The 22,309-nt window shown below is 48.9% G+C and overlaps 6 protein-coding genes across 6 annotated transcripts; 3 read left to right on the top strand and 3 right to left on the bottom strand.

Annotated features, from left to right (window-relative positions):
* Positions 1 to 841: 841 nt before the first annotated feature.
* HO133_009231 (uncharacterized protein) lies at positions 842 to 2,610 on the bottom strand (the record flags this gene model as incomplete). Its single annotated transcript, XM_037300092.1, has 4 exons — positions 842 to 1,757; positions 2,054 to 2,079; positions 2,141 to 2,268; positions 2,457 to 2,610. The coding sequence occupies 4 exons, from the start codon at positions 2,608 to 2,610 to the stop codon at positions 842 to 844; spliced, it is 1,224 nt and encodes a 407-aa protein (XP_037154918.1).
* A 3,261-nt stretch (positions 2,611 to 5,871) lies between these two features.
* Positions 5,872 to 7,779, bottom strand: HO133_009230 (uncharacterized protein; the record flags this gene model as incomplete). The annotated part of the gene is made up of 5 exons (XM_037300091.1): positions 5,872 to 6,138; positions 6,196 to 6,701; positions 6,760 to 7,236; positions 7,287 to 7,690; positions 7,739 to 7,779. The coding sequence occupies 5 exons, from the start codon at positions 7,777 to 7,779 to the stop codon at positions 5,872 to 5,874; spliced, it is 1,695 nt and encodes a 564-aa protein (XP_037154917.1).
* Positions 7,780 to 9,865: 2,086 nt separating this feature from the next.
* On the top strand, positions 9,866 to 10,542 carry HO133_009229 (uncharacterized protein; the record flags this gene model as incomplete). The annotated part of the gene is made up of 3 exons (XM_037300090.1): positions 9,866 to 10,030; positions 10,083 to 10,408; positions 10,461 to 10,542. 3 exons carry the CDS (start codon positions 9,866 to 9,868, stop codon positions 10,540 to 10,542), a joined length of 573 nt encoding a protein of 190 aa, XP_037154916.1.
* Positions 10,543 to 12,078: 1,536 nt separating this feature from the next.
* Positions 12,079 to 12,991, top strand: HO133_009228 (uncharacterized protein; the record flags this gene model as incomplete). Its single annotated transcript, XM_037300089.1, has 3 exons — positions 12,079 to 12,355; positions 12,416 to 12,587; positions 12,646 to 12,991. The coding sequence occupies 3 exons, from the start codon at positions 12,079 to 12,081 to the stop codon at positions 12,989 to 12,991; spliced, it is 795 nt and encodes a 264-aa protein (XP_037154915.1).
* Positions 12,992 to 16,493: 3,502 nt separating this feature from the next.
* HO133_009227 (uncharacterized protein) lies at positions 16,494 to 16,784 on the bottom strand (the record flags this gene model as incomplete). Its single annotated transcript, XM_037300088.1, has 1 exon — positions 16,494 to 16,784. One exon carries the CDS (start codon positions 16,782 to 16,784, stop codon positions 16,494 to 16,496), a length of 291 nt encoding a protein of 96 aa, XP_037154914.1.
* A 651-nt stretch (positions 16,785 to 17,435) lies between these two features.
* On the top strand, positions 17,436 to 21,779 carry HO133_009226 (uncharacterized protein; the record flags this gene model as incomplete). Its single annotated transcript, XM_037300087.1, has 3 exons — positions 17,436 to 18,641; positions 18,691 to 19,034; positions 19,085 to 21,779. 3 exons carry the CDS (start codon positions 17,436 to 17,438, stop codon positions 21,777 to 21,779), a joined length of 4,245 nt encoding a protein of 1,414 aa, XP_037154913.1.
* Between the last annotated feature and the right edge of the window lie 530 nt (positions 21,780 to 22,309).

Here is a 22,309-nt window from a genome sequence, read left to right as displayed (position 1 = left end):
CCCATCGACCACCATCACCTTCCCCTAAACCTCACCGTCCCCACCCCCCCCCCTCCTCAAAAACTCGACAACCAACCCCGCATGCGTCCGAAAGCTCGCCGGGCTCCGACTCACATAAAAAATCCACCACCTCGAAATCCGCGCCCGTGGATGCGGATTCCGGGGAGCGGTAACGGCCGTTCCGGTCGTGGTGCGCCGGATGCCGGTATAGGTAGATTCCGACACCTTTGGGCTCCGGGAAAGGCTGTTCGGGCGTGGCGGCGTGGAGGAGGCGGAGGTCGTTGGGTGCTGATGCCGCGGGTGACGAGGAAAGGGGAGGGGCCCCGGCCGGAGGGGGGGAAGGGTGTGGGGGGGGGCGTCGCCGCCGTAGCTGATATCGGGCAGGACTTGGGGCCCGGTGGGAGGGGTGACGTTGTTGACGGCGTTGGACCCTGCGATATTTATGCGGATATGATACCTTTCACTTTCTCCCGCAGATCCTGGGCTGGTGCAGCGTACGAGTAGAGTTTTCTTGGGGCGTCGGGCCGAACCCCCCCTCCCCAAACTCTGTATGAATGGAAAGGGGTCGCTACGGTTTGCTTCAAACTCTTTCGCGATGACATCGATGTAACAAGATTACTTACGGGCTTGCGGTTTGAAAAAGTGTTCGTTTGATATGTACGCCGTTCATCGGATAAACACAGCCCTGGAATCCAAGAGCGCAAACAGAGCACGAGAGCGCCCTTTCAAAATTGAGTGTCCGACATGCCAATCGCAAGCAAAGAGATGATATTCACGGGACTCCGGAAACTCCCAGCTTGCAGACCACCCCAGAACGGGCCAACGGGAGACCCCGAACCGATCACCCCCCGCCATACGCGACGCAGAACTCATGGTCCGAATTCTTGTAATTCCGATTACGCAGCAGACCCCACCCCAAATAGCAAACCGGCGCCGCGCCTCCGCCAAAGTCTCCGATCTCGCCCAAACACCCCTGGGCGTAAAACTTGGGCGCGACGTTCGACGCACAGTCCGTGAACGGATTCGGGTGCGTGTTGATCTCGGTCAGATCCCAGGTGCAGACTTGCATGTTGCTCAAGCAATACGTCGTCGAGCCGCCGGGGGAAGTGTCCACGATCGCCTGACTGCCCTGCGTCGAGTGCGACGCCTGCGCGCAGAGATCGGCGCCTTTGAAAAATTTCTCACCCGTCGAGTACCCGTTGAAGAAATTCTGGTACTCGGTGTTGAAGTCCTTGGTCTGGGTCTGCGTATCGTAGAGCGCGTAGGTGATGCTGGTGGCCGTGTCGTACCAGAAGGTCGAGCACTCGCCGTACTGGCCGTAACCCTTGCCGCAGCCCGTGTCCCAGTTGAGAGCGGTGCCGTTACTGGAAAGGGCGTTGACGTCGGTGTCGATCTGGCGGGTGATGATGACGTTGCTGACTTGGTAGGCTTGCGATATGACGTAGGTGTAGAGAGAGGTAAGACATTGATCGACTACTGAGTCGAGGTCGGGGATTTCGCCCGACAGGGGGGTATTTTCGACGAAGGCGAGGAAGCTGGTGAGGTCGTTTTCGGCTTCAGCAAGGACGGCCTTGTAGTTGGTTCTGAATTGCGTGACTAGGGTGCCGAGACTCGTGGTGACTTTCTTGAAGTCAAAAGTCTCGGAGTCGGTGGTGCCGGTAGGGAAGATGTTTTTGGCTACACCTGGGACCTGTTGTGCGGCAATGATGATGCCTTTGATGAGGGCGCCCAAGTCGGGAATAAAGGCCAAGCCGACACTCAGCGCTGTCAACATGTCATTGAGTGCAACGTTAACTGTTTGTACTGGGTTGATGATATCGATGATGTTTTGTAACTCAAGTTGGCAAAAAGACCGTTGAGATTCCAGATGTTCCAAGCCACGTAAAATGCTCGTTGCGCATTCCATAGTCCTTGGAAATTTCCCCAGGCCGGTTCTCGACATCCGGGATCTTCATCGATCTTAGCGCAAGTTGACGGCGAGTAATCTGGGATCGCGCGAGCATAGTAACAATCAGCGAAGCCTAGTGTAGGGCAAAAAGCGTGATTGGCTGACCACCACCAGTTGATGTATCCCGTCAACTAGGTCAGAATGTCAGATACACGAGAATCCTTTCGAAAGATGATGCTGGTGAACACTTACGTCGAGAGCCTTCCAGCAAGAGGCGTCCGGAATTGTGGGATCGGCACAAGGTGCAGCAGGATCAAGGTCTGTTGCCCAGACAGGAGCACCGGGACCGTACGGGACTTGAGTGAATCCCTTAGGTTGTGCTGTCCCAGTGGCGCAATAAAATGTTGTCGCAGTGCCCGAAACGGCAAAATTGATACCCGCTATTAAAGTACTGCTACAGACGCAACCTGTTATAATGCTTGTTGGAGTTGCGGCTAACGTAGTGCTGTGTCTTGTTAGCTTGATGCAGTCTTGACCATCACACTCATTACGCACGTCTGGAAAATACAACCAGCACCTTGCCTCGGTTCAAGCGTTGGCTCCGGTGCTCTTTCAACTATATCGTATAGTGCGGCCGGTGTGTGCGCAGGTATGGGTTGCGGAAGAGCAGCGACACCTAGAAGTACTGCAGATAGCCCTGCAAGGCACTTGAACAGGTACATGATCAACTAAAAAAGAGAAAGATGTTTTCTTCAAACGGTGGGGAGCGAGTAACAGATGCGTACAACATGAATCAGCGAGAAAGAGAAAGAGAGGAATAGCAAGCGACTGCCGAATTTGGAGACTGGGAAACAGGTAGGATTTTGTACAGATTTTCGGGAATGCAATTCGTCGTTCGACAAAGAGGCAGAGCAAATGAATTTTTCAGACAGGCAAAGAAGACTTCAGAGCAACCCACTGGTAGTACTTCAACTTCCGAGAACTAAGTCGTCAATACGGGTACTCTGAAATATGGTTTGGGGAAAGACCGGCCGACACTTAAATGGCATTGAGCGTCAAGAAAGTTGGATGCTTCGTTTGAATCTAGGAGGCAACCAGCTGCAACGGCCAAAAGACTGCGGACAGCAAGTATGACGTTGAAGTCACGTTTGACTTTTGACAACGAGGATCGAGAACACGTCCGTTCCGGCTAATATGGGGGGCACAGTGGAGGATAGCAGTCGGGCAATGGGCCACATGCTTGCAGGCCGTGTTGGGGGCCGGCCAACCCCTGATGGATATCCCCGATGAGGCAGCAGTGGGGAACATGCGATTGCTGTCAGATGTGACATACAGGAGAGTCCGTGCAAGGCGTAGAGCAGGTAAGTGAGCTTTCTAACGTAGGAATGCGCGCTGCTTGCGCCAACGCGCCGACATCGCATGTGCTACGTCAGGGGTCCCTTTCAGCCCTTTCAGGGTCCAGTTTCAATGACGTGCCCCTTATGCTTAGGGGCTTGGCAGACATAGATCTAGCATGCCGCGGAGGTTTGGTGTTCCTTAGAGATTAGTTTCTACTATCAATAATATACTATTGAACCCCATAACGACTCTACCTCTTAGGCCACAACTGCGACGCTTGATAAAAGCTTGTGGCTCCTCGAGAGAAATAAGGTAGTTGGGTAAGGTCCAAGTAGAAGATTAGAAGGAAAAGATTAGAAGGAAAAGATTAGAAGGAAAAGATCAGGGTTGAAAAGTAAAGAGTCAACGTAAGAGGCGTGGATAACGTTTTATGTTTTATGTTTTGCTTGGCATGCGGCCCCGCCTTTTGCACGATTTTGAGAGTCGTCGGCTCAATCTCGCAATCAGAGTGTACTCTAAAGTATTTTCCTGACCTCTCCTATCTTCCTATGATATTTTACCCTTTACCATGTTCATGAGTTGAGGAGATACAACCCGCTTGAACACGTCTTGACGCAGAGACATATCAAAATATTGAAGCCTCTCCAGGCTGGACCAAGAATGTTGGGTCCCTGTCCCTATGCTTACCCCCGTGCCTCACCGTGCCATAGGGGTACCACCATCATCTCAACCGCTGAGGGATTCTGGATCAAGACCAACTCACCTCGGTAGTGCTAAGATCAATTCGGGATACGGCTTGCACCTTTGAAACTAAAATCTTACCGTCAACTTCTCTCTGATCTTCTATTCGTGGAGCCCCATTTCCACGGTAGTTCAACCGTGAGGGCGGTGACCATGGTCTGTTTCATCACAAACTTGCTTTGTAGCCGAGGGATTCAATGGCGTCCAGAGGTTGCTTTATTCTTCACAATGCGCCCATAAGGCAGACACGAGCAGGCACGTGGTAGGCATCAGCAAGTCCGTAAATGCCGTGAAAGTCATCGTCCAACACAGAGGCAGGCTTGATTTGTCGTGCGATACTCTGAGATTTCGTGGCCGCTGGAGGTCGCTAATTCGCGCATGACGCTGAGGGCGTTCTCTCCGTTCTCGCTGTTGACATGTATACATTATGACATGGTTCATCCGATCCTCGTTTTTTATCTCGTCGTCGTTATTATTATGAGCTTTTCAATGTCGCCGCTGTCACCACCGTCGAGCCTTACTCCCCAATCTTGTCCTCTCCTGTTTTCTGAGACCTCCAGATGAAACTGCAGCCCTGATGTCGTGGCTGAAGCAGCAGAAAAAGACGTAATCAGGAAGTCTTGTTGGCGTATGGCATGCACTTTAGCGAACAGCAGGAATGCTGCTTTCGAATACAATGGTTTCAAGCCAGTGATTACCATGCTTTCGGCTCGAGCTTGACCTTATCGGACAGTCAGTCGAGAATCGCTTTCCCAAAGGTTCTCGATTTCCACCACGCATATTGGCAGCTTCTAACGTCGATCCCAGTATGCGAGTGACAGTCAACCTTGAAGATGGTAACTGGAAGAGAAGAATGCGACAGCAATGGCTACATGGTACTCCCTGATTCGAAAAGACCTTCTCGCCAACACACCCATTGCTTGGGACGATTCCGTCGTTAGCTTTCCGCATCCAGTACGGCATCCAGCCAGCAATATAATTCCTCCAGCGATTCAAAGTTCCACTTTTGCACGCAGCACATGATGTGCACCAACGATTGCAGGCGCGCCGCAATCGTTTCCAGTTGGGCGACTACACCCTTCTCTCGTACACGTGGGGTTACTCAACCATTACCAGTAAACTCCTTGTCAATCGGAGCCATATGCAAACTACCACCAGTCGTAAGGGTATCTTCTGTGGGCTGGAAGTCGCAGACACCTCCCTACTCTATCCGCTGTAGACCCTGATAGATGCCGAGGCTTGGAAATTCAATGCTTCAAGTCCATTCTCAACGCAATCAACTGTAAGTGTCGGAAATGAAAGCTTCCAACAAAGGGTCCCTGAGACGAGGACACCAAGTCGATAGAACTTACCTCGAAGCCAAATTAGTAGACCAAGAGTCTCGGTATCTCGCAATCGCCGCCCATACCTTCCCGTCCGCGATGTCTTACCCACCTCATCTACCCTCCCTGCCAGCGATTCAGACCCGGAAATCCCCTTTCTCTCCCCATCATCACCCACACTGACTACCACATAAGACAAGGAAGCCATGCTCTCATAATCCACCCCGGCTTCCAGAGTTGTGATCTCTACCGCGCCGGATATTCCACTCGAAGTTCTTCCGCTCCCCGTCACCCACCCGGGAACCGGAAATTACAATCGGCGGATCGACCCCGTCACCACGACGACGCGGGGACGCGCTATGCCAAGTTGGGGTTTCTGTCCCCGCCAGCATCGAACCCTTGGCGAGAATGGTAGGAAATATAATAGGTTTTGAAGAGGGCAAGGGTGACGCTAGTGGGCGTTGGTGAGTGTCTTGGAGGTGTTTGTCAACAATCATGACTGGGTAGCGAGAATTTTGGACTTTTGTTTCAAACATGGTTCGTCATTGCTTGTGAGACCACAATGCTCACATACTTCGCTACTTACTCTATCTTTAAAAGGTCGTACTTGCCACCTGTTTCCACCAATGCCTCTTCGATTCTTTCCATGATCGCTAGCACTTTCTCTTCTTGCAATCTTTGACCGACCACCTGGATCGCTACTGGCAGGCCGTGCATCTTTTCAGCGTCGTAATGCCGATATGCACCTTGAGCAACGCCATTTAGTTTGTTGAACTGGAAAGTTGCTGGTAGCTTGTCGAGCACTTTGTTTACGTGGGTGATGGGCATGACACCGCAGGTGTAATCAAGCTGTCCCGGTCATTAATACGCCGTGTCTGAAGCGTTCCAGCATGAAAGAGCCCTCACCAAATTGAATAAAAACGTATACCCACAACTACTTACCGCCTCCTTCATCCCGCAATGCGGCACCGCCGGCGTCGCATTTACCGGTGTCAACATAAAGTCCAATTCCTCCCGTTTCCACCATTCATGCCAGCACGCTTTGTAAGCCTCTCGCTTTGACACCCATTTCCACTGCTCATAAGCGCTCTTCTCATTCCAGTTTTCCAATAAACCTGCCCACACACTGTCGCGTGTTACATACTTGACCCAGATGTAGTAGAGGTATTTGAAAGGCCGTGGCATCTTCATATACAGTGACATTTGACGAGCGCCGGGGTCGTTGGTTTCGCCGGTCCGAAAAAAGGAGAGGAACATTTTGCAGCCGTCGGAATTGAGAAGCTGGGAGCCGATGAGGAGAGCGGTGTACGGGGAGGGTGGGGAGATGTCGACGAGGGTGTGGCCTTGGGAAGAGAGAGCAGACACGGTGCGTTCGAGTGCGCGGGCGCAGGCCGGGGATGGGTCGACAACTCCTTGAAATGGCTTAGCAGAAAGCTTTTGGGCGGACAGATTCTGATCTGTTCGTCTTACCATCTGTCCTCATAACGCCGATCTTAAACTTCTTGGTCTCTTTCACTTTCCGTTCTTCATCATTCCGCCACTCAATAGGGTGTACGGTGTGATCCCACAGCCACGGCTTCATCCCAATTAGACTCCTCGAGAAGTAGACTAGATCTTCCAGCGTCCTTGCCATGGGGCTGAACACGCTTGGTATACCCTCTTGTCCAGGCATACTCGTATTCATGCCCATTTTCGGCCAACGTCCCGTGCTACATCTTAACGAGTAGATACCAGAAAAGTGTGCAGGCACTCGTACTGAGCCTGCAACGTCAGAGCCAATGCCGATACGGCCACCACCGTAGGCGAGAAGAGCAGATTCGCCGCCCGTAGATCCTCCCGGGGAGTACTTTGGGTTGTGTGGATTGAGGCAGCGGCCCCATACGTCGTTGGAAGATTCGAAGGAGAGAAGCGTAGTCGGTAGGTTGGTTTTGACGTAGGGCACGGCTCCTAGAGACTGTATCAGGCCGAGCCAATCAGTAACGGCAAGGAATGTTGACCAGCAGCTTTCAGTATCTTGACCAAACTACCATCCTCAGCGTAAGGTTTGCCTGTATTGCGCGAATATCCTACGCTGACATCGAAGCCGCGAACCGCTATTGAATCTTTCAAAGATATAGGTATGCCCGCTAACGGGCCTTTCAAATTGACTTCGTTCTCTGCCCACGACTCTGCTTCAGGCAGCATGACTTCTGTCAGACAATTGATTTTCTCGTGTGCGCGTATGGCAACTTTGCCGTAGGTTCGAAGGATGTCAATCGGTTTGAGGACTTGCTTGTGGACATCTTGAACAATGGTCTCAATGGGCTTGTCCAGTATTTCATGGTCCTGAGATGAGATAGGACTCTGGTATGAGGGAGGTAGGTTGGCGATACGGGTCGATCGTTCAAGCTGTTTCCGTTGGCTGAGAGGTGATTAGCTTGCTGCTATCCAAGTGCTATTGGAGGCGTACCATGCTCGGCGATGCTCGAAGTAATCGAAAGGCGGCAGCATCTTGGGTGCTACGACCAGTTCAGGTGATTTATATATTTCTAGAAGGGAACATGTAGAAGAGGGAGAGACCTAAGGATACACTGATCTCCCCTCTCCACAGCTTCTCGGATCCCCGCAACGGCGACTGAGCTGCGATTAGATAACGGTTGTACATTCTACACTCGGACTAGCTTATGTTTGTTAACATTGCGCATTAAGTAGGATCTGCGACCACAAAGGTCATTGTATTGTAAAGAGGTAAAAACGGTCCGCCGGCGTTCTGTGTGTTCCAGCACGGTCAACATACGGTACGTGCTTCGAGCAGTCAGAAGCACCATTGATTCCGACGGGGCCTTTGTTTGAGGGGCATGTCGTTTGAGTGGCATGCCATCCTGTTAAACAAGGAACTCTTCTGACCAAGATGGCACAACGCGAGCAGCCTAGCTGATTAAGACATCCCCCGCTCTTCTCGGGCAGCGTTGTTGGCCTCCTTGAGGGTCTTACGCTCTGCACGATTTGCTGGACGAGCAGCCTCCTCGGCTGCCCCGGCCTCTGTTCCTTTTTCTCATGTTTCTTGCTTGACCTTGTACTTTGCCTTTCTCGGCGTAATACACGCTGTAATCTCTTGTTCCTTCTCAACAGACCATCGGTTCGTCAAGTGCTCTGCATCTCGGATTTTGTCGGCTATCATCACAGTGGCACGTTGCAGGTGAAGCATTTGCAGTGATTTAGACAATTGGAGACGGTCCAAGAACTACAAGTAGGGTTCGTGCTGAGAAGCAAGCAGTCCAGTTAATGACATATCCTTGTCCTGAAGCATAGTCTCATGCGGCCATGGTGCAAGCCGAACCAAAATCTGATCGAAAAGTTGTCTTGAGGCCTTTCGAATTATCTCAGAGACGGAGCTTGAGCGCACGCTCTCGCTGCTCGTGTTTATAACTAACCCGGCTCATGCTGAGGTGCATCTTCGTCAGTTTCTCTTTTGGAGAGACGTCAAGAAGGATTATGGTGGAAAATAAGAAACACCGCAACACCATTGTACCAGCGCCAATAAGAATCGAAACCATTGCGAATTAAATACCTCTAACCTATGGTACCTGCACCGCCACTTTGTTTATACGTACACCGCAGAAGGCTGAAACTTCCCAATGCGGCTAGATCAAGGTGGTATATACCTGGTAATTCTCCTCCACCATTCACCATCTCATGAATTTCATTCAATAACTCAAGATTTGGTAAGTCTTGCGCAGCCGGTACGGATGCATTGGTGTTTTGCTTTCAGACCACCAACGCTCTGAGAAAAACTTAAATCCTCGTCTCGTCGCGTAGTGCATTTGTTGGCCATCGCTATCTCTGCATGGATCGACCATCAACTCGGCCTAGCCATGTCTCAAAATCCAATGTGCTAATATTATTACAAATGTCTGATCTCTTTCTTTGACGCCGTCACTGGCGAGGACAGGAATATCTCCGGCGTAACGTCTGCTTGGGAAAAGATTGAAACGATCCGTTCCATGGTGCCCTTTTCTATTCTTGCCTGTGTAAGGCCAAAGAAAGCCACAGATCTACTTCTCGTTATAGATCGTGTTTCTGCCTATAAGCTCATCAAGCAGCTTCTGCGACCTCAGTGGTCGGTTTTTTGTCGCCATCCAGTCGGCCAATGCCCTGAGATTCTTCTAAGCGCCCACCTCGGTAAGATCCGAGAAGCCTCATTTAGAGATTGTTCGACTATTGGCTGAGACGCACTATTATCGAGCAAGCGTGAAACTGCTTGATAATGAAAAAGAGACATCTTTAGAAACATTGTGAAGCGAGAGCGTTGGTCGGACATCGAAGAGGTTGGAGGCTGGATTCTCTTGGTACTTAAGAAGGGCGAGATACCTCGCTACATTTCTTCTACATCTGAACCACAGTCTCTTACGGATTTCCTCAAAGCATCTCATCTCTCGTGATTTTCTTGCCTCTGTCTATTTCCTTAAGACGCTCATTGCAACAGATCACGGCCAATCGCTACATCAGCAGCGATTCAGTCTACGATCTCTTTATTCCAGCATAATCAAACGCTTGTTTTACCCTTCCTCTCCAGTCAAACCCGCAATCTCTCGACATGGCTGGACCCGACTACGGTGCTCTTGGAGCAACGTTCAAAATTGTCCGCTTGCTTCAAGTAATTAGTCTCCTCGGCTGCATTGGCATGGCTGCGAACTTCATCTCGGAAATGGTCTCGCAAAACAACACTCCGTCAGAGGAACTTGTCGGCACCCTCAGCGTGGTGGGTATCTCATTGCACCTTGGAGTTTCCAAAGCTGACGTCTGCAACGTAGACTTGCATCGCGATCCTCTACTGCGCAATCACTGTCATCCTGCACATTGACAACATCCTTCCATACCTTATCAACACTGGTATGGATGGTCTGATGCTCATCGCCTTATCTGTTGTCGCTATCGTCGTTGGCAAGCCCCTTTCGTATCTGAATTGCCAAGTCGTCGGCACCTCCAGTGTCGCTGAATCGGCATCTCAGCTGAGCTCCCAGGTCAAAGACACTTTCAACAAGCAAGGTGGAAAGGTTGTGTACAGCAACTGGATTGGTGCGAACAAGACCACATGCTATGAGATGAAAGCTGTCTGGGGCTTGAGCATTGCTCTTTGGTATGTACCTCTTACATTGTCGTCGCCCATCATAATGTCTAATAGATCTCAGCATCCTTTTCGCCTTCTCCGCCATGTGCAGCGTATGCCTCTGGCGTCGTAGCAAGACCGTCCCTCCTAAGGACATGGCTTAAGCAGGCTGTGAGAGAGTACGCTGTGGATGTGAAGATACACTGTCAGAGTCGGGGCCACAAAAAGGAAGAACAATAGACACTCTCATTTAGCGATGCACGGGATTCGGCGTTATGGTGGGGACTTCTGGGGGAAGCCATAGACCTTGGCCTAATAGATTAATGAACGTTTTATGAATCACGCATTTCCCTGTGGAGTAGTATAAACAATCCTCTCAAAAGTTGGTTTATTTCAGCCCAGTTTCATGACTGGTTATTCTACGACGCTGTAGTGTGGGGGGGGGGCTCAGGTTGCGCGATTGAACAGCTCATATCCACTAGGCTTATTCCCGGGTTCAGGCGCAGGCTGTCGTCTTTGTGCATCTCCAAAAGTTAATCGCTCAACAAGTTGGGGTAGTTGCTTCAACGGTTTTTCACACCACCGTCAGACTTTGCGCTGCATATTCAAAGGCTGCATGAGCTTATCTTTCGCTCGCTCATTTGCTGGCAGTCCAATGGGACTCGAAATTCGGTCGTGCCGGGGATGACGTTTCCCACATGTCTCCAAAGTACCTTATATGTCTCCATATTACCGGCATGAAGAAGAAGCGCGAGCCCGACGATGATCGTGCAGATCAATGCCGCGTGCCGTGGTGAAAAGGAAGCCACAATAACAACACCCTGGTCCCTGAAGCCCAAGGACACGGTCGAGCCCCACGAGCCCCAACCCAGAAGTGTGGGACAAGAATTCCCCACTCTGTGGAGAGTTTTACCGACAGAATGTTCCCGCTCCTGGTTCCGTCCGGAGGTAGTATTTGAGGCTTTTTGATTGGCTTCCAAGTTGCCGGATTCCCAGGTGTTCAATGCAAATCCCTGGTTCAGTTCCAACGCCAAAATCTTTTAATCGCTGCATCAAGCTTTTCCCCTCTCAAATCTCGACGCCATGAAATAAATGAACCCCTCCGATGGACAAATAGTCCCATCACTAACTAACCTTGATGATGTGGCAATCCTACTCTGACATCCCTCATGATTTCTCACTCTCTATCTCCCCCCCCCAGTCTTTCCCTTTTTTCACCTCCGCACACTCTTCCCCACGCTCAATTCCGCCTGCGCCTTCACCCAGTGCAAAACCGACACCTGAGTCTTCACATCCCACCTGTCTCATAAATATATACCAAGAGCTTCGGCAAGGCACTCGACTCGAGCCACATGGATGGCTTCAGGCAGTGATGATATCCCCATTGTGACACCAGCCTTCTCCTTTGCACTCTCATCAGCACTGATGCAACGGTAGGATTCGAGATACAACGACGATGAAGACGCTGGCTCAATCTTCGGAGACTCTTCGTGAGCAACTAGATCTTATCCCCGCAAAGCAAATACCCTCTGATTCCATGGTAGCCGAATGTCCTTGGATAGCGACCTGAAGCACTACCGGCTTGAGAACGATAGAAGGTATCACACCTACCGTACGTTTGGACACCTCATATCGCAATTGGGACCGAAACGGCTTGCTGATGGAGTCAGGCGATGGTGAGTACTGGATTCCTCATGACGATGAAGCTCTACGACTCGACTTATATGCGTGAGTCTACCCATAAATTGCTTATTCTATTTAACGGTTCTAACGAGTCGACCTGGAATCGCAGGCATCATATGTTTATCCTGACGCTCAACAACAAGCTATTCCTCGCACCGATAAACAATCCAAAGCGAGTCATGGACGTGGGCACCGGCATTGGGATATGGGCATCGTATGGTCTACAACTCGACCTCGGAGATGACGTGGCTGATGTCTCGCAGGGACGTCGCCGACAAGTTTCCGGAAGCAGAAGTGATTGGTAGACCACCAAGCAACCATCATAAAAGTGTCTGTACTGACACGTCAACTCAGGGACCGATCTTTCCCCAACCTTCAGGGCAACTCCGGCCCCAAATCTCCTGTTCGAGATCGACGACTGCTGCAGCGAATGGATCTACCCTCCTAATCACTTCGACTACGTCCACGTCCGATTCCTATACGCTAGCATTGCCGACTGGCCCGCCTTCTACAAAGAATGCTTCGAGTGAGTGAGGCTGGAAATTACCGCCTGGCTCTCTCAAGCTGACCTTGACCCCGCGCAGCCATATCGCCCCTGGTGGCTACATCGAACACAGCGAACCACGCCCAGATTTACTATCGGATGACGGTTCCATCGCTCCAGGCGACATAATGCATCAGTGCTCAGACCTCGCCAAAGAAGCCAGCCAGAATTTTGGGAAGAATATCATGATAGCGCCACACATCAAGACTATGATTGAGGAGGCGGGCTTCGTCAACGTAGTGGAGAAGCAATACAAGTGGCCTATTGGTGAATGGCCTGTTGATCGCAAATTGAAGGATATCGGACGCTGGAATATGCAGCATTGGTTTGAGGGATTAGATGCTTGGACGTTACGGCTGTTGACGCAGTACTGTGGGGTGAGTTAGCATTCTGTGCCGAGTGCCATCTCTTGATTCCGAGAAGAGGGGTGGTTTTGCGAAGGGCGATGGCTGACTGAGAGCAGTGGACGTCTGATGAAGTCAAGGCGTGGACGGCGCGAATGCGCACTTCCCTTGTGAATCCAAAGCATCATGCTTATCACATGATGTATGTTGTACTTCCAGCCCTTCGTCGCTATGTTTGAGCGGCAGGGTTGACAAGCTTGACAGAAACGTTGTATACGCTCGCAAACCGTTATGACGCCTCTCCCAGCTTTGTTCTCTTGGCACTTTCAGCCGACGAAATCTACCATACTCGTAGTCCGACTATTCGCTCCGCTTATAGTAGTCCTCAACTCAAAGACGCATTAGTCTTAAAGACGCGAAAATCTATTATTCCTTTCTAATTCTATATAGATCTCGTTCTATAACTTAAATCTTAATAAATATATTCTAATATATATATATTAGCTTTTATAAATTATAATCCAGCTTTCGAATATAAGCCTTAATAGTCTTATTAATCTTTTTTTATTAAATTTCCTTAGCTTAAATAACTCGCTTTAAAGCCTTCTTCATCTTTTCTATAGCTATTTCTTTTATTATAATTAGAGATTTACGTATTTAATCTATTAACATTTATTCTCTCTTCTAAATAATTATTCTAGAAAGTATCTTATATACTCGCTTAACTATAATCTCTTTATAAATAATCTTAATATTTTACTCGATAATTTATCTCGAGTAGCTATTAATAATAAATTCTTTTTATAAATTAGACTAATAGCTATTATATATTCTTTAAAATAATAAAAGTCTAAATAATAAATAATTCTTTAAATTATGAATTGTATTTAATAACGTTTTTAACTTTATAAGGAATTCTAGTAAGTATAAGAGATATAAACTTATCTAAAGTTATAGCGCGGGGTATTAGATTTCTAATTTTTTTAAATATTACTTTAGAGTTATAGAGTATAAAACTAGTTTTTCGAAAGGTTAAATATATAGTATTGAGTGTAAAGGTTTAGATTTTTATTTAATTAAATACTACGAGAAAATCGAGCCTATTAAAATCGCTACTTTTAAGATATATAGTTAAATCTATAGTCTTTATATAATAGTATTTAAATAATTAAAAGTATTCTATATCTAATAACTATATAATATATATAGAATATAAAAAAAGTATAAATAAGTTAATCTTTAATTATTAGATAAATATATGAAATTCGTAGATATAGTAGAATCCGAAGTCGTCTAGAATTAAGATTCTTTATTCTCTTACTTAATAATAATAAGAAAATATATTAAAATATAATAGTTAATCGTATATTAGTCGATTATTTAAATATTTAATAAATAAAATAGCTAATATAGTATCTAAAGATAAGTCGTTTTTATCCTATTTATATAGAATATAAGTATCTTTTAGAATTATAAATAGAGGTATACTTTAATCTTCGATGTTAATATATTTCACGAATATAATATAATTATAATTATCTAAATCTACGAATTATAGAGGCTTACTTTTATTTAAAGTAATAATATAATAAATAATTTTATAATTAATTCGAAAGCTAGTCTTATCTATATTTTAAATATTTTAATATTATATATTCTTCTCTTTATAACCCTATCGAAATTTCTTATATATTACGCGTATACTCTTAATATTATATATATTCTTACGCTCGATACTAAGAGATTTTTACTTTCATTTATAATATTTAAAGTATTATTTTATAAATTATATAGCTTAATCTTTATTAAATAATTTAAAAGAATATAATATAAATTCGAAGCGATTTTTAGAATATATTTAGTAATATTCTAAATATAATTTAGTTAAAATAAATATTTAATATTATTTAGACGATTAATATAATTATATAATAATTATTCTTAAATTATAATAAGATATATATAAGTAAATATTCGAGTATTTCTAAAAAGCTTATCCTCGAAATCGTCTTTATATCTATCGCGATTTAAGATTATAATACTCTACAACCACTATAGCGCTGTGAAAATAATTATTTTTATACTTATTAATAATCTTTTAAACGAGTTTCTCTTATTTAGAATAAGATATAGATATAATGTGATAGAATAATAATAGATTATAATATAGAGTATTAAATCGCGAAAAAACGCGTCTTTAAGACTAATGCGTCTTTGAGTTACGAACTACTATAAGCGAAGCGAATAGTCGAATTACAAATACTACCTTACTTGTATTTGCACGGCATTAGCGCATAGCGTGACAATTCATGTAACGACCAAGATTTTCATTATTTAGAGGAGTATTCATAAAGCATTTTCGGATGTAAGGGGAGTCCGATATGATCCTCACTCATCATAGATATGATATTGATTTATCACCCTGGTTGCTTGAATTGGTTGCCGGTTTTGATGGGTTTTACAACGTAGCCAACGCTAGTGACGATACCGGATGCCGGCAATGCCGCCCACGTGTATCAGTAGGAGCCAGTATCTGCCGGCTAGCGTCGGCCTCAGTGGAATCTTTGCCTGCTCTCACACAAACTCCTCTATTAAAGTACCTAGGGCAAATACGCTTCTGTATCCATTCTTCCTGTAATCCAATCATCTCAACACCCCCAGGTTTATTGAAGCTCCCATTGAGCAGGAGGATGTAGTATTCTATCTTTCACAATAGCACCTGGCCTTCCTCTACTTCCCCTCTTCCCCTCTTTCCCTCTCTTTCACCCTCTGACTTCCCCTCCGATCCAAGACTCCACTACTCTGAGGCAGCCTTATCGCCGCCTCAGCGAATGTACACCCTGAGCACGTGGGGTTATCGACAGGGCAGAGACTGCCAGTGATTGAGGACTTTCGATCGACCGGAGCACCAGTCAATCATCCCAGACTTCCAGATCGAACCTGCTGCAGGATGTTGGAACCGCGGCGGTGATTGGGAGCCGGAGGGTTTCTCTGGATCCCGTTCACCAACGGCGGGGAAGATCGGCGGACGATTTGATCTGGGAACCCGGATGTGTGTCTTTCCGGGGAAGTACTATGTATCTATTCTTCGAAGGAAGCAGTCCCGATTTTGCTTGGCAGTCCGATACAGAATTCAGCAGTCAATTCCACCGAGGACCGGTGGATCTGAAGCAAATTTTCTCGCTGTTTATGACACCACTGGAAGCTACGACTGTGGTCGACGCACGCACTTGTATCACATAGCTCAACGATATCTTGATCCCATCTAACCGTCAATATGTTTGCCATCTCTCCGTCTTCTTCGATTGCCGTCCATCACTCTTGCATCCTCACTCGTGATCTCCTAGCGGTGAATCTTCCTTGGGACAGGTCTAGACGACTTGAATAGCACGATTCAAGCACCAAGCACACCTGTCGTCCTGGCGGCATACTTCTCCCCAGTGCTCTCCTACCCTGGTTGCTCTTTCAACAAGTGGACGTGCCACATCCTCGCAAGCCAACAGCTCTCCCTAACACATGTATACTCTTCATCGTCCTTGCATCTTCAACCAGAGCTCACAGGTGGTATAATCGCCACCTCATCCCCCTCCTTGATCACCACGCCCGCTTTCTCCTTGCCACTCTCTTCTTCGACGTCCACATACTCCAAGTTCACAGTCACAGCGCAGCTGTCTAGCACCGCCTTTGTAATCCCCGAATACTTCTTCTCCAGAACGCTGAACAGGTCGCTGATAGGCAGTGGGGCGGGGAAAGTATCAGAAGATTTGCGGGTGAAGGAGGCGGCGGAGGCGAAGTAGAGGAGGCGGAAGTGTTCTGAGGGAGGCTTTCCGGACATCTGGTCGGGGGTGTTGAGGTCAGCGGATATTTGACAGATTGGCTAGGGAAAAGAGTACACGAGGGGGGTGGTTGAGAGTCAGGATGGTCTGTTTCTCTGAATGGAAGCCACAAGGCGCTTCTTCGGATAATACATGCTATTGTTTTTGATGCTCATCATGCGTGCCGGAATTTCATGAATAATGAAGGAATGCGAAGACTTACGTTGGATGTGGTTCATGAGTCTATATAGGTAGAGCAAACCAGTCGAGCCAGTCCGCAGAGGGCGGAGAAAAGCGCCAAGACTTTCAGCCCTATCGACGAAAGTTTTGTCCTGAGGAGCTTCGATTGCCATTGCTGTCATCATATGCTCCTTTTTCCTCGAGGGTTGCCCTCGCCTGCTACGATCATGGCAGCCAGACAGAGACTCAGGGCGGTCCTAGATGCCAGAAGACCCAGCCAACCATGCTGGCGCTGCGCGCTGGACCTACCTCGTTACAGCTCCACCAGTCCGGCCGGCATACCAGACATCCCGGAGAAGACCTACCTCGCCCCCTATAGCCATATACTACAGCATATGATCCGAGACACGTTGGAGTCTCATTTCCCCCCTATACGCCCAGTTCACAAAAAATCGCCCCCAAGAAGCTTGATTAAAATGAAACCCGCAACGATGCAAGGCGCTCGCAAGGCTCGTATACGGGTGATGAACGGTGGTCGACCGGTGGCTGTGAACACTGAGTCACAATCACAATCCCAATCCCAATCGAGGCGAAGCGATCACACGCCTCGTGTACGAACGGTCCCATATTTGGTTCTGACGAAGTACTCCAAGGAGTCTAGGTTTAACCTGGACCAAGATGCGAAGGAGGTCTTGTCTGAGGCTGGGCATGAAACGGGCACGGTTCTGAGGAAGGTCTTGTCTGAGGATACCTATAGAATGGACCTGGATGCGAGGAAGGCCTCGTCTGAGTCTAGGCGTGAACCGGACCTGGTTCGGAGGAAGCATTTGTCTATGTCCACGCATGAACAGGACCTGGTTTCGGAGCAGGTCTTGTCTCAGGAACCGGACCTGGTTCTGAAAAAGATCTCGTCTGAGGATAATTATAAGTTGGACCGGGTTGCGAGGAAGGCCTCGTCTGAGTCTAGGCGTGAACGGAAACTGGTTCGGAGGAAGCATTTGTCTATGTCCACGCACGAACAGGACCTGGTTTCGGAGCAGGTCTTGTCTCAGGAACCGGACCTGGTTCTGAAAAAGATCTCGTCTGAGGATAATTATAAGTTGGACCGGGTTCGGAGGAAGAAGGCCTTGTTTGAGTCTAAGCGTGAACGGAAACTGGTTCGGAAGAAGGCCTTGTCTGAGTCTAGGCGTAAACGGAACCTGGCTCGGTGGAAGCACTCGTCTAAAACTACGCACAGGCCGGACCGGGTTCCGAGGAGGGTCTTGTCTAACGAATCGGACCTGGTTTCGAGGAGGGTCTTGTCTAACAGACCAGACTCGGTTCCGAGGATATACTTGTCTGAGCCTAAGGCGTCAGCTATCGATTATGTGGCCAAAGGGAATAAAAAAACTCGTTTGATACGCAAAGCTGGCCCCCCCTTAGGCAAGGGTTCAACAAACAAAGATGAAGTTTTCCTTGAAGCATTGACACCCTTGCTGGACGAGTCCAGAGACCTTCCTACGTCAAAATTGCCAAATCCCACTAGAGAGATTGGGGCGTCAACTTCAAGCACCCTCTTATCTCCTCAGGATCGCTTGATTCGACAGTTTGCTTTAGGTAGGAGCCAGATGTCGAATCGTCAGAGCATGAAGTCATCGAAAACACCGTTCTCGACCAGGACTCCTAAGGCCCCAAACAGGCACTATGGTACTGCAACTGTAAGTGAAAAAGACTGCTTTTTCTTTCACATACTAAGGCCTTTCACAGAGTCAGGCTCCCCGGGCTGATGCCCCGATCGACCCCACCGTTATTGGAACGAATCCAGATGGGCTCTTCAAACACAACTCTGGAGGCATCCGAGAGGCGCTCAGATTGTGGCAGGAGCAACACGACATTACTTTGGCTGATACGTCAGGTCGGCCTCCCTCAAGTACGCTTAGCGACACCCAGAACCTATTCACCCAGTCAGGCGAAGACGAGAGCTTTACCGCCATTGCCTCGGACGAGAAAATGGAAGATGATGACGACGTAGACTTCGGATCTGAAGAGCGAATTCCGGACATCTTCGCTCATCAAGTCTTTCTTCGACGAGGTGATCTAGTCGAACTAGTGTGAGTCTTACGCCGAGACAGTGGAAGGCAGTGCAGACTGACGATTACAGAACGGCCTCGGAGCCAGTCTTGGCCATCTTTGTTCGAAACGTGGCCGACCAGTGCCAATTCTACACTATTCGAGGTGAATGGGTCAACCGAGAGTCAGGGGTCGCACGGTGGGGAGTCTCGCGGTTTGTGGATCCGGATGATTTGAATGAAATTCTTCCGTATCTCCCCTCTGAGGAGGTTGCCGAGGAGAAGATGAATCGTCTCCAACCCGTTGATGTCCATGCTCCCCGAGGTGCTGGAGCTAAGGTCATAGAGCAGATGTCGCTCTTCCACCAGACCGCCGACGCTGTGTTCAGAAAGCATGCCGATAGAATCAACCGCCTTTACGAGATTATTGCTCCCTCTGAAGCCTTCGCAGATCGAACATATATGTCGCTCAAAGATATTGCCCTGAAGGTCTTGATGAAACAAGACCCTTCCGAACTTACTCAACCGATGATGTGGACCATTCATAGAGCTATAAGCCAATGTCAGAATATTACGTGGGATTTCTTGAACTACCGTCAGAATCCGGTATACGAGATTTATCCTCAGCAAGGCTTGAAGTACATTTCTCAAGTCAGACAGTGGGTTCGTGAGTATCAAGAAGCGATAATCCAAGACACAACCAATGAATCGATGTCCAGCATTGATTCCACCTTGATGGCGACAACGCGTTCGCTCAATCCAATTGCAACGTTCGTCAAGAAAGCTCGAGCTGCTATACAGCAAAGCCGACAGACAAGACCTCTTTCAAAATCGGGTTTGATTGGTCCAAGCTCGATAAGAATAGACATCGACAAGGGGTTTGGGGGCAAACCTTATATAGAGAAAGATATGCAAGAATTCGACGATAATGAGAAAATCATAATTCATTATCTTGACGTGTGGGCGACGTCGTCATACGTCAATACTTATACATACCTGGCATCTTTGGGTCCCATGATCCTTCGTGCCATAGGAATGTATGGAGGTTTTGAGCTGAATGAATCCAGGGGGTTCACTCTACTTCAGGAATTAGGCGTCGTTACGCCGTGGGAGAACAGGACCGTGTACAATATCAGAAACCTGAAACTTCCTGGGCACGATGGTGGCTCCGGAGAGGCAAGCCGATTATTGCTCGATGCTCGTAAAGAGGCCAGGATGTTTAAGTCGAGGGATTCCATGGAGGGCTTGAGAAGGGACTGGGGTGACATGCCGGTTTTCTGCATCGACAGTGCGGAGACTCTGGAACGTGACGATGGAATTTCTTTGGAGCGTGTTGATGGTGACCCATCTGCGCATTGGGTGCATGTCCACGTCGCCAACCCATCTGCTTTCATCACTCCTGACTCTGCCATGGCAAAGCACGCTGCGTCGCTTGCAGAATCGGTCTACTTCCCAGAAAGGAAGTACCCTATGCTGAACCCGAAGGTGACATATGACCAACTCAGTCTTGCAAATGATCGGCCTTGCATCACTTTTAGCGCAAAGTTCTCGGCAGATGGTGACATGCTCGAGAAGAAGGTTACACCCGGGATCGTACGCAACGTCCATTATCTTACGCCTCAAATGGTGGGCCAGGGCCTCGGCTTGGCAGAGACCGACGAAGAGTTGGAGACTGTGTCAATATTGACCGTGGGCGGACGCATGCCTGTTCAGCCTATCGACGATTCAAGCCAGACAGCCAAAACGTTGACGGATCCTGGGCACATCAACCTACTGCACAAGCTGCTCGAGCTTGGTGAAGCCGCTCGTCACAAGCGAGCCCAGGCTGGAGCCCCGGAATTCTATTCATCAAGCCGCATAGCACACACGTATCCGGTAGTCTATACCTCCAAACACGTAATGAAGAAATACTTTAAGATCAAAGACGAGAAGGTGCGACAATTCGAAGGCGACCCGATCATCACTCTACAAAGGACGACAGAAACCTACGGCCTGGTCGCCAAAATGGTCTCCGACCTCATGATCATAGCCGGCGACGTCGGCGCCTCCTGGTGCTCCGACCGCAACATCCCCATCCCCTACCGAGGCATCCTCCGCAACCCCGAACCGGCCTCCTCGCCCGAAGTCTTCAAGCGCGAAGTCCTCGACCCCAAAATCGCCAAATACGGCCACGCGGAGCAAAGCGACCTCCTCCGCTACATGCGCCTCGTCGGCCAAGCCCAAGCCTCCGACCGGCCTCTCGAACACCCCACCCTCGGCCTCCCGGCCTACTGCAAAGCCACCTCCCCGCTGCGCCGCTACATCGACTTGTACGCGCACTGGCAGATCGAAGCTGCCCTCCGGCACGAAGCCGCCACCGGCACCTCCCTCGTCGGCAGCACTGACGGATCCTACCTGCCCTTCTCGCGCGCCCAGGTCGAAGAGTACGCGGGCGGCGCGATCCACCGCGAGAAGAAAATCAAGCTCGCCAAGACGGCATCGACCCGCCACTGGATCTGCCAGGCGCTCTTCCGGGCCTTTTACTTCAACGAAGCGAGTCTGCCCGAGACGTTCGAGGTGACGACGATTGACGGCCGGGCGCGGCGCGGGCACCATCCGGGCTGGGCCAGGGTGTGGAACATCAAGGTGCAGTTGAAGGATAGTGCCATCACGCTGAAGGAGGGCGGGTGGAAGGTCGGGGATGTGTGGGAGGCGAGGCTGATCGGGGTGGACACTTATCATAAGAAGATTGACATGGAGCCGGTCAGGTTGATTGAGAGGGAGGGTGGTGCTTCGAGCAAGATTTGAGACATACTTCCTTTGGATCTCTCTATTTGATACCCATTCTCCACCGTATCTATCGCACTCGGTCGGGCTCGTCTTTTGGGAAATCGCCATTCCACAACATCGAAACCACAATGGAATCAAGCACAACCCTACCCCAATCCCTTCCCGATACATATTGATCCTGTAGCGCGTGACCATCCATCACATCCCCCACTCCCTCTCCCTCCCCCCCACCAACCACCCCGTCACCGCGCCTCCCCGACCCCCGCCGCGAACACACCCACCATCGTCTGCAGCTTCCGTCCTTGACGGCCATTACTACCGTGGGACCTTTTCGTCGGAGAGAAGTGTCGGTGTTAGCGCTGGCGTGAAGAGCGTTGCCGACGGATGCCTCACCCTTTGTCGTCGGTGGGAGGTCGGGGTATGGTACGGTACTGATGCTTTCGGATGACTGGCTGAGATGAGTCGGTTGGAATTATTGGGAAGGGAAAGGAAGGGAAGGGAAGGGAAGGGAAGGGAAGGGAAGGGAGAGGAAAGGAGGGGAAGGGAAG

The sequence above is a fragment of the Letharia lupina genome (assembly GCF_014066315.1).
Source record: "Letharia lupina isolate WasteWater1 chromosome Unknown contig_6, whole genome shotgun sequence".
Lineage (NCBI taxonomy): Eukaryota > Fungi > Ascomycota > Lecanoromycetes > Lecanorales > Parmeliaceae > Letharia > Letharia lupina.
This window is presented reverse-complemented; position numbering and strand designations above follow the sequence as displayed.